General features: G+C 31.5%; 1 protein-coding gene across 35 annotated transcripts in view; it reads right to left on the reverse strand.

Annotated features, from left to right (window-relative positions):
- LOC117104293 (dedicator of cytokinesis protein 9-like) overlaps positions 1–11,575 on the reverse strand; it is an 81,466-nt gene that overhangs the window by 33,456 nt on the left and 36,435 nt on the right. For 18 of the 35 annotated variants that reach the window (XM_033245046.1, XM_033245048.1, XM_033245045.1 and 15 more), the window contains exons 11-25: positions 10,331–10,453; positions 9,536–9,618; positions 9,086–9,291; positions 8,006–8,193; positions 7,166–7,324; positions 6,600–6,720; positions 6,111–6,235; positions 5,668–5,841; positions 4,861–5,046; positions 4,193–4,315; positions 3,358–3,576; positions 2,835–2,918; positions 2,341–2,446; positions 1,001–1,081; positions 600–617 (exon numbers count right to left, since the gene is read on the reverse strand). In XM_033245046.1, the coding sequence (XP_033100937.1) occupies positions 600–617; positions 1,001–1,081; positions 2,341–2,446; positions 2,835–2,918; positions 3,358–3,576; positions 4,193–4,315; positions 4,861–5,046; positions 5,668–5,841; positions 6,111–6,235; positions 6,600–6,720; positions 7,166–7,324; positions 8,006–8,193; positions 9,086–9,291; positions 9,536–9,618; positions 10,331–10,453 (1,996 nt within the window). The remainder of the gene's footprint in view (positions 1–599; positions 618–1,000; positions 1,082–2,340; positions 2,447–2,834; positions 2,919–3,357; positions 3,577–4,192; positions 4,316–4,860; positions 5,047–5,667; positions 5,842–6,110; positions 6,236–6,599; positions 6,721–7,165; positions 7,325–8,005; positions 8,194–9,085; positions 9,292–9,535; positions 9,619–10,330; positions 10,454–11,575) is intronic. The other 17 variants (XM_033245065.1, XM_033245066.1, XM_033245068.1 and 14 more) reach the window with 2 other exon arrangements.

The raw sequence follows: 11,575 nt of genomic DNA on the forward strand, positions 1-11,575 counted from the left end.
AAGTTTAAGAGGACATAGTAATTTCACTTACATGTTGACAACCAATAATTGATAGACACTGGGTAATAAACAAGTGTCTATAGTAAAACAAACATGCATATATAGTATGTATATACCCACAAACCAACATAAAGCATACATTATAGTTCATACTATAATATATGTTTAAGAACATAAACATGTAAAAAAAATAGATATTGTAAGAACTTTTTTCTGACACCCCCTTTCCCCCCTTACTTCATCCAATTATAAAATTAACGTAAACTGTATATTGTCTTCATGAACTGATCTCAACCGAGGTCAAAATAAATAGACATGTTGTGTAGTAAGTTTGTATAGGTCTGTTTGTTAGTATGTGAGAATATGTTAATGTTTAAATATATCCAAGTGTGCAAGTTTAAATACACAATAACTGTTTAAATAACAAAACATATGTTCTTTTCTTTATAAAATCCTTAACTATTCTGTAAATAAATATTTTTAAAAAAGAGTTTAAAATGTCCAGAACATCCAAGAATCCACAACAAGTCAATGACGGCAATCAAAACACCCAACATTCCATACAGATGATACAACTACTTAAATACCACTGTACATACCAACTGGAATTAAGGAAACTTGGTGGGAAAAGGAACGAAAAAATATAATATTGAAGGATAAAGAAAAGAAAAATAAGAAAAATTAAAAGAAAAGGTAAAGCTGAACAATAATAAACAATTAATTTTTAATCTGAAATAATGTTTTAATGAATTATTTTAATATTTTAAATAGTGTTAGCAACAAGATTTTCTTTAACTTAAAAAAATAATTACAACAAATGTCTCAAATTATTACATTAAAAAAATTTAGCATTTAAAAAATGATATTTCTAATCAAAAGGAACATATGATTATGTAGATGAGGAAGACTAGACACAACAAATGAAAAATCAAAAACAATCTAGAAAAACGGTAAAGAGAAAGAAGGTAAAAAGAGACGGAAGTCGTGCAACGATTCTTACTCCTACTAGCGGGGGAAGAGACAGGCTTTGCTTTGGTTTTACTCTCTTTAGCTTTGCTCTTCTTCTTTGACAGTGCTGAGGCTAAAAAGAACGAGGGAAGGAAAACCATCGAAATGAATGATCAAGCATGAAAATAAAGGTGGAATCAGCCCATAGATAACCTACATGATCTAAATACAGAAAATACCTGATGGTTAAATGAAGACATTTTTTAATAATATATACAGTGTACCTTTCATAGCTGCTATAAAAAGTTTACCAAATTAGATTCTGTAGTACTTGGAATATTTTCATCTACTGTAGTCTTTAGTTGAATTAATATACTGTAATTACAGTACCCTATATTAGATTCTGTAGTATTTAATATGTTTAGTTTTTGAAGAAAGAAATTGTGTTTACTTAGTATAACCAGAAAACCAGATAAAATTATATAACTTCCAAAGAGGTTGTTAAAATAAATATAAAAATGTATATTGAAATACAAATATTCTAATCGTTAGATACAATAACAATGACATTGATAATAATAATAAAAACATCCATAAGAATCACAATAATAACAACAATAATATGTACTGTACCATTACGGATAAATATAGCAAGTCATAATATCAACTATACAGGGCGCTTTTACTAAAAAAGAGCTCTGAATTAAAAATGCATAAAAGATAATAAACAAATTATTGAAATACATTCTATGTTTCCCAGAATACAAAAAATTAAGAAAATAAGAAATAAAAGAAATACATATGTAAAAACAAAGAAAAGTTTAAAATTCCCATCAGAAATGTTGGTTTGCTTTATGATAAAGTACACTACAGCATATCAATGTTCATTTAGAGCAACCATGAATGTATTTGTTTCTAAGATAATTATATTTTCAGCATGCATGAAAGCATCAGTACGCAAACACACATGCAATTTGACTTAAGGAACTTCAAAGTGTAAAATATGTTTTTCAAGCACATACAGAAAAAGCTTTTGCTTATTCAAAAAGAAAGTGCAGAAAAGTACATCCTGTGTGAAAAATAAGTACATAAAAGTAAATAAGTAAATAAATAAGTACACTATTGAAATGAAGACAGATATGTACAACAATAAAACATTCTACAAACTACTTTTGACTATGGTCATAAAGGTATATATCTGTCTATAATAATCTTAAACTGTAATTTTAATATTTTCATGGCTTTCTTATCTAGTAATGACAACGTTTAAAACTAGTCCATCATTAATTGGGGTATTACAAACTGACCAGATCTAAATAAGTAAAGCTATTAACCAATCAAATGCCTTGATCTTAAAGCATCCCCCTGATTTGCACACAAGTAAATGCTTACCTTTATATTGCTTCTGACTGGTCTTTTGCAACGGAAGATTGAGGGAGACAAAATGTTCGTGGCTACAAACTACTCTCAAAAATTCCCATTTCATCTCAACTAGGAGCTGACGGAGAAAGAAAATTTGACAAAATGAAAATAATATTGACAGCCAAAGCAGGTAATGGTGCAGAAAATAATAACAAGAAGAACAATAATAATGTTGGATGCTCTTTGTTTATTTTACGTTAACTATAATGTGTCATTTCTAGTCTATGAGCTCTAAAATGACGAACCTTAATATTTTACTATTATTGTTTTTTAGAAAGTAGGCCTAATATTATAATAATGAGACTTTTCGACTGGTTGTTCTTAACCGGCTTAATTGTTTACAAGCAAAAATTGTAGTTAGCAAAGTTGACCAAAATCGATTGGAATGAAACACATCGAAATAAAATGGCTAAGTACATATGCAAACCAGTAAATAACAATACTATACAAAATATATATCAAACCTTTGGATCACCATGGTTGAAGTTGTCCAGGTAACTGTTAATGATCCTAAAGACAAATCCACGGTCCATGTAGGTAAAGCAATGCTGCAATTACGAAAGAAAACAAATTACAAGCTGCCCAAAAAATAACAAAATCCTTTGGATAACTATAACAGATTCAGAAATCATAAATGCAGTCTGTATTTGATTAAGGATAGAAGAATTAGAAAGCAAATATTTTGACCACAAAGCTATAGCTTCTCTGAATAAGATATCTTTTTTGATCTTTACTGCCTTATTTACCAAAGCTTTCAGGAATGTGTAGATAGTCATGTCTTTCTATGATGGTTGATCTTAAACACGCTTATTGAATTTTATGTATTTTTCTAGTTCTTCTGCAATTACTGGAATTAAACATTCCTCTTGATTTTAAATTAGCATTTGGCTGAGAGTTAATGTTCCCGCTTCTTATGCTGAAGACTCCAAATTTTGAATGACAAAAATGAAATCAAATAAAAATATAAATGAAAATCAAATTATAAACCTTAATAAAATCAGCTAAGTGATAGTTGGCATTCTTAGCCTCCTGTGGCTGTTCCTTATGCTTCTGAATGATGTGGGGCATCAGGACCTGGACCAGGTTACGTAGCGTAGTCTCAAAGTTGGCGGAGAAGCGTTTGTGTCGGGCTAGCTTCAATGAGTCATTTGCAATAAGATACTGAGCCATGCATTTGACTAAGATCTTGAAAAAGAACCATAGATGCTAAAAATAAAAGAGAAATACTAAATTAGACAATTCATTATGAAACCAAGAAGTGGCAGTGCTAATAGCAATATAATTTAAAATAAAAATGTTAATATTTGATTGACCACGATCTTGCAAAACCACAAGTACTGATACTAGGATATAAATTCTAGACTATTCCAAACAAGGGGTGGTAGTTATCTAAGTGCCCCCGATGCTGGTATAAAAAGGAAAATGTAAATATGTCTTGCTAGGATAGTAGATGTTTATATCTTATTAAATAATGTTTACCTTAATAAATAGAAGAAATATATAATATAATTTTTATAACAATCGAAACGTCGATCCTTTTTGTCAATAAATTTTGTGTTAAAGTTATATGGTAAACGTCTGTTGATTCGTAATCATAGTATTGTTAACTTAAGCGTCAGCAATATAATAACATTATTTACTTAAATAATTTCAATATTATAATTGATTAATATCACTGACTGATGATTAGTATTAACATAATTCACTGCTAGAAGACACTACACATTTTTATATATTTGTTAGGGGGATACAAATACATTCTTTAGCTTCAATTACTTCAAAATATCATAGTATAACTGATGACTTTCAGTAATTAACTCACTTTCATTAGATGCTTGATGACAATTGGATCATTACTGGGCCGAAGCGATGATGCAACACATTTCATTAATTCCTCGTGTACTGTCTTGCGTTGTTCTGTTTCTTTCTGTGTCTCAAATACATACTGCACAGAGAATGTATACTATTATAAAATTTACTTCAGATAAACAATAATTTTTTTTCTCAGGCAAGTCACAATTATTTTCATACCATTAAAAAGGACAACAGTGTACTTAAAAACTATTACTATAATGTCAAGATTTCATTAAATAAATTCATACATTTCCTGAAAATAAACCAAGCCATATTTGTACCACAATTGGTTGTTATTGCATTGCACTTTTAGATGAAATTAAAAGAAACAAACAATAAAAGAAAAGGAATAATCAATTTTAATTACTGATATATGAAGTAAACATATGATGAAATATATTCATCTAGAGTAATATTCCGAATACGGGGGGAGGGGGGTTTAATGTGGGGATGGGTCAGTGGAAATTATTATTTTTATAGTGTACCAAGAAAACAATAACTTAAAGCTAAAACAAATTAAAATAGAAATAAAATTTTAAAAATATAAAAAAAGTCAGTTAAAAGAAAAGTTGAAAAAAAAATAAAATTTTATTATTCAACATTTTGTGAATCTGGTACAGCTAGCTTAGTACATACCATTACATACGAGTGTAACGTGTCATCTCTACCCTTATCGTGGACAGTTGCAACGATATGTATCACAAGACGCACAATGTTCAATTGAACCTCCTCCACGGCAGCTATCGGTAAAATATGGAACAGCTGGTTCAGGATGACAGGAAGAAAATTGATCAAAGTTGTCTCCTCTACAGCGTGCATTGCCTGTTAAAGTTAACACATTTCAATTTTAGGTTTAAAATAGGAATACGTAAATGACCAGTTAAAGCCTACATATATTTAACATATTCAAATTTTGGATTAGATTGGACACACATAATTCCAACAATTTTTTTTCCAGTGGTGTCCGTCTAATGGTAAATTGGGCAGTAGACCACAAGACAATCCTTACTCTTTTCCAAGGATTATATTGTGTTCTTTAACATACACATGGGCAATTTTGATTTACAATATAAAATGTTATATCAGCTAAGAAAGAAAACATTTAAACAATTAAATTGGCATAAAACTTTGTTTAAAGCAAGAACTATCCATCGATTTCAGCCAAGACAACGTGTATACCATTTTGAGCTGTGCACTTCAGCCCTCCAGCAAAATACAAGAACAGCAGCAATGAGCTTGAACCAGGCACCAAGAATACATAGGGATGGAATCTCTATAGTTCAGCTAACACACAGTTGCTAAGTGAAAGAGCTAAGCTGCCCTCTACACATTTAATAACACCTGATACAAAAAGCGATTTAATTTCACTAAGCACTGAATTCACAGGCAACAATGTTTCACCTTCCTTATTCTTCCTACCATTAATTCTTTTACTGAACTTACTTTGATGAACTTAATCAATTCAAGGCTATTGGTGGGTGAGCCGTCCCAATCTTGACACTGCTTAAAGAAGTTGTGTACATGCTGGTCCTTCGTGTAGATCGTTGACACCAGCTGTAGATTCAGTTTAAGTAAGTTCTTGCCACCATCTACCCACTTAATCTCTGGACCAGCCAACTTAATTTTTTAGAGAATTATTTCAAGCATATTATTTTGTCATTAATTACGTTTCTCATTTTTTGAATACCAATACTGATACTACTACAAATTACAGATATTATAGATAATCAATACTATATAATAATTACTTATTTATCCATTACATTTTCTGTATTATATAGTCATCTTTATAAAAGGCAATGACATATCATCATTAACACCATCATTGTCATCATTATCACCACAATGTTCATCATCGTTATTACATTAATAGAAAAGCAACAAACCTTTCCCATTCCAAGAACTTGGTTGCTCAGGTAACCTGGAGGAAGTGTTGATGATACTGATACACCGAGGGCGCTACCTACATTCACACGATCCTCTTTTAGGATTGGTATCCATGCGTAACCCACTGCAGTAAACAAAATATTATAATACTTTAAAATAAGTTCCATATCATCTCATTTAATCACATTTCTTCATTATAGCTCTTCTCATGTTATCACATGTCATAATATTCTACACTCATACAAGCATGCAAGAATCTACAGGAAAATAACCTATCCCATTAAAATGTATGATATTTTCATGTTTTTATTATACTGTATTATCAATTGTCTCACAGAAATCAGTGCCGATTGGTTTTTTTTTAATTTCCCAAGCCCCCTGCCCCCAAATCCACCGCTGCAGCAAAGTAAAATTAGATGTGTTAAGAAAACTCTTGGAAGTGTTTCGCCCACATGGGACCCACTATCCTATCTAACTGCACAACTCACCAAATGAATCAACTATCTCCCTCTTCTTGATGGTGCTTTTACCAACCTCGCAGCTGACATGATAAAACCGGAAGAGCAAGTGATGTCTATTATGTAAATGAACTGGAAGAGCTATTTTTATCTAAAGATATATAAAAAGAAAATAAAATAGAATATAACATAGCACAACATAACATTATATAATAATATAACATCACATATCTATATCTTTTATATATCGATACATCATGCTATTTTGTTATTTCTCCAATTTTCAACATTATAGCAATACAACGATTAACAATTTAAAATCCAAATACTCTTTTTTAAACAGCTATAAGTTTAAATTCCTTTAACTTCATAATGAAAAATCGGATTTCAATTAATCTTTTACCATTTTATAACTTTCATTTAACTGTTTAACCATGTATTAATAACACCAAATTTGTATGGTATGATATGATACAATATACAATATATATGTGATAATAATATGATATATATGATACTATATATAATATATGATACAGTAAATACATTGATAACAATAGTTCTCTTTATAAACAATAAACATGTGATGAACTCACTTCATTGTTGAAATCTGGACATTGCTGGTGGTGTAATACTGCCGTTGTCATTGACGATACAAATGCTGGCCCTCCTGGCCTTCCATAGATGCACTTTAGAGGACCTGCCCCTTCATCATCACTGTCCCGCAGTTCTACTTGGATTGCAATGTTACGAGCCTGAAAAAAATATTTACTATTTACTATTTTAAAAAATTCGAAACTTAACTATATAATCTATGAATATTGAAAAAACAATTTAAATAAAGTTTAATGCAGCTTGTATTAATAACAGATTTAGTTCTTATGACAGGACTGATTGAAGAAGCAGAGGAATACACAAAATGCGACTGTGGAAAAGCGAGTAATTAATTAGTCTGTATCTTATGTAATATGGGATGTAATGGTATTGCTGTCTCAGGTGTATCATTTGCTGAATAAGTTTGCAGATTGGGTAAATACGTGTAGAAGAAGGCAGGTGACTGCACATAGTAGTGGGGTTATGTTAATGATGCTTGTGTTCCTCAAAAGTTTGATTTTGTTGAATCCAGGGATTTTTTTTTTATATGTCGATGTGCATATCGACAGACTGAATTATGCATAAATCTCAAGGTGATGATTAGAAAACACTCTGTAACATTTGTGGTTTATTCATGTCTTCATTGTACCGCCTTGTCTGATCAAACTACCACAATACAGAGGGCGCTATTAGCAGAAAAGTTAATACATGAATCTTACACTACAATGAAAAGACATCAATTTTTGAAAAACATCAATAGTCAATATCCTCAATGGACAAAAGTAATAAGAACCATAATCATTTGTACCATCATTATTTCTTAGTTATAAATGACTCCTTACCTTTGCATACTGCTTTTGACTATCATACTTCAGAGATAATGGGTATACATATAAATTGTTTGTATAGGACACAAACGGATATGCTGACGAACCATCTGATAGATGCATCTCCTGGACCTCTAAGGAAGGTGGTCCATTTGGTGGTTCAGGCCAAGGCATTATGGGCACTAACGACGTTGATAAACAATCTATGCAAGACAAGAACAGCATTTCACTTACTCTTTTATTCTCACAATACATTAAATGACAAATTTTAAAAGTCTAAATAGAATATCTTCCAAAATAAATTAAACAATCAAGTTAATTAATTAAACCAATCAATCAGTCCATCAATGAAAACCAATCAATCAGTCAGTTAGTCAATCTATCAATCAGTCAATTAATTTGTCAGTCATTCAGTCAATTAATCAATCTATGAGTCACTTAAATTGTTAGTCAATCAATCAATCAATCAATTTGTCAGTTATTCAGTCAATTTATCAATCACTTAAATTGTTAGTCAATCAATCAATCAATTAATTTGTCAGTTGTTCAGTCAATAAATAAATCAATCAATCAGTCAATTAAACCATTGGTCAATCAATCAATCAATCAATTAATCAATTAATTTGTCAGTCATTTAGTCCATTAATCAATCAATCAATCAGTCAATTAAACCATTAGTCAATCAATCAATCAATCAATTAGTCAGTCAATTTGTCAGTTATTTAGTCAATCAATCAATCAATCAATCAGTCAATTAAACCATTAGTCAATCAATCAATCAATTAATTAATCAATCAATAATCAATCAACTAAACCATTATTCAATCAATCACCAATTAATTTGTCATTCAGTCAGTTAATCAATCAGTCAGTCAATTAAACCATTAGCCAATCAATCAATCAGTCAATTAATTTGTCAGTCAGTCAATTAATCAATCAATCAATTAATCAGTCAACCAGTCAATCAATCAATCAGTCAGTCAACCAGTCAATCAAATCAATCAGTCAGTCAACCAGTCAGTCAGTCAATTAATCAGTCAAATCAATCAAACCAACTAGGCAATTAAACCATCAATCAATCAATAATGCTCTTACTTGACAACATTCTAGTGAGTGGTTCCACATTTACTACAAGTGTTCCTGGAATTTCAGTCAATTTGGAAAGCTTCTCAGGGTTTCGATTGATGTCTTGTAGATACTTTATGAGATCAACCTCCGATAACTTGGAACTATCGTGACGATACAACTGTGTAAACTCTGCCCTCAATGCTAGTTCTTTGGTATTCTCCTTGAATACACGCCTATAAAGCAAAGAAAATTAAAATATTTGAAGCAAAAAATATGAAACAGAAGCAACAAACAACATAAACATTCTGTTTTGCTAAATACATCTACATAGCACATTTATGCTTCTGTATTCTATTGGTGGGTTTTTAATTAAGGATTGGCTCACATTTAGACAATCATTCATTAGGGGGTCCAAAGGGTGGGAGAACAACTAATATATGATATTAAAGAAAAAGCATATATTTAGTAGAAACTTACCTAGCTGCCCAACAAAAAGGCATTCTGTACTGACCCATCCTTGCACAACACACTTTGCTTTGCTTATAAATCTTCTGGCATGTCTAAATATAAAACAAAATTACACACAAATATAATTATTGATCTAAAATTACCCAAATGATCTGATGATCTATTATCCAATAATCATTGGTTACTATATCAACCAGCTTACTGTTTACTGTCAGTAACTTCTGAATTCATATTAAGAAAGTTAATAATTGCTTTCGCATAAGATGTGTACACATTATAGGTGGGTGCATTAACACAAACATTTGTAAATAAGTTTCCTCTTTTCTGATCAGCCACTAATGGTGCGCCAAACTAGTGGTTAAGGGTGCACGGCAAGAATGGAACTGGTGCCGCTTCCCGACTCAGTTCTTGCGTTGTGGTTGTTAATCAATTTTTTTTTTAAATCATCAAAATCTTTGGAATTTGGAAATTCTATAGAATTTTTGTCCAGGCTCATTTTGGCACCCCACTTCAGTCAGTGCCTGGACACGTGCCCTAACTGCACCCCTGTAGTTACGCCTCTATGTATTCCTTCCTCCCACTACGATCACCTTGAATTATGGAATAAATCATTTTTGTAGGCACAATACATATAGCACAGGGGTCACCTAAAATGTATGTAGAAAATAATAGCATGCACGACAGAGTGACAAGATGAGTGTACGCATTACATCATCTCTGTTTATATGGTGATGTATATATACACAGCCATTTATTAAATACAAACAAGAAACACAGAAAATGCCTATTATAAGTTGTGTTTACCTTTGCTATGTCCCCAGTCTTGATGTATGGCTCTGCACATGCTGCTATGCTACCCTGCAATACCTTTTCAACCTTCACCACAAGATACACTTCAGAATGTGGCTGCATCACTGAGAATAGACCCTAAAAGACCAGTGTTTCATTAATTAATATTACCGTCCATTTTATCAACCGCACAATACAACACCTTTGTCTATCAGCATTGCTACATTAAGTTAATTTTATGTAATGCTTGTCTTTGGTGTACCTACTGTAATCTTCCAGATATTTGAGCTTTGTTGCTCTATTACTTACTATAAGTCCTCCCTGACTTAAAAAATTCCATTCCTATAAAGTAACTCAAAGAATGGAAATTATGCTCTAAAAAAATGGTTCACAAACTATGGGCCGCAGCCCAATTTTGTACCACAAAACACCATTGGAGGGCCATGGAGTAACTCAGAAGGAAAAAAAAATCAAAGATTTGATTTTGTAACACCACTTCCTTTTAGTAATTGAAATACACAATTTATACAAAATTTTGTCATTTATAGCACAGATGAAGTCAAATTAATGTAGATCACAAGAAAATGGAATAATTTTTCATGGTCAGAGCATCTTGCCAGGTTTTGATATGTTGGTCCCTGGTGCAGCTAGGCCAAAGCTTGATGCCTAGAATCTAAAGTAGGCCATGAAGTAAAAAGTTTGCAGAACACTGCTTTGAAAAATGCAACACAATATCCGTTATAGCGGTACCAAATTATTTAACAAGTAAAATTATGTTGCTAATGTCTAGGAGCCAAGCACTCTATAAATTGAATCTCATTATAGAGAGACAGAGAGATGTGAGAAACACATGGTTGATTAAAATTAGTATGATAAGTCAAGATTAGAAGCAGTTTGCTTTAATCAAAACAGGAACTGAATCTGAATAAGTATCATTTGTCACCAAAAACCCAACAGAGATGGATTTTCTATCATTTTTATGATAAAAAAATTGAAAATGCCCCTTAAAGCTCTGTCCACTCTATCAAAGTTATGTGACAAATAAATGTGATACGCCCATATTTGTTTGTAATGCGACATCGACATGCCCATATATGAGCACACCACACACACCCATATATGGTGACATAAAATTTGATGGACAGAGCCTTGGACATTGTCCTATTAAACCTGTATTTCATAAGAAGAGCAGCTTGATGCAAAAGAAAAAGGGACATTTATTTGTCACATAAACCTAATAGTATGAACAAAGCATTAGAA

Source organism: Anneissia japonica, unplaced genomic scaffold, assembly GCF_011630105.1.
Source record: "Anneissia japonica isolate Jap-2015-1 unplaced genomic scaffold, ASM1163010v1 scaffold16607_len328336_cov185, whole genome shotgun sequence".
Classification (NCBI taxonomy): domain Eukaryota; kingdom Metazoa; phylum Echinodermata; class Crinoidea; order Comatulida; family Comatulidae; genus Anneissia; species Anneissia japonica.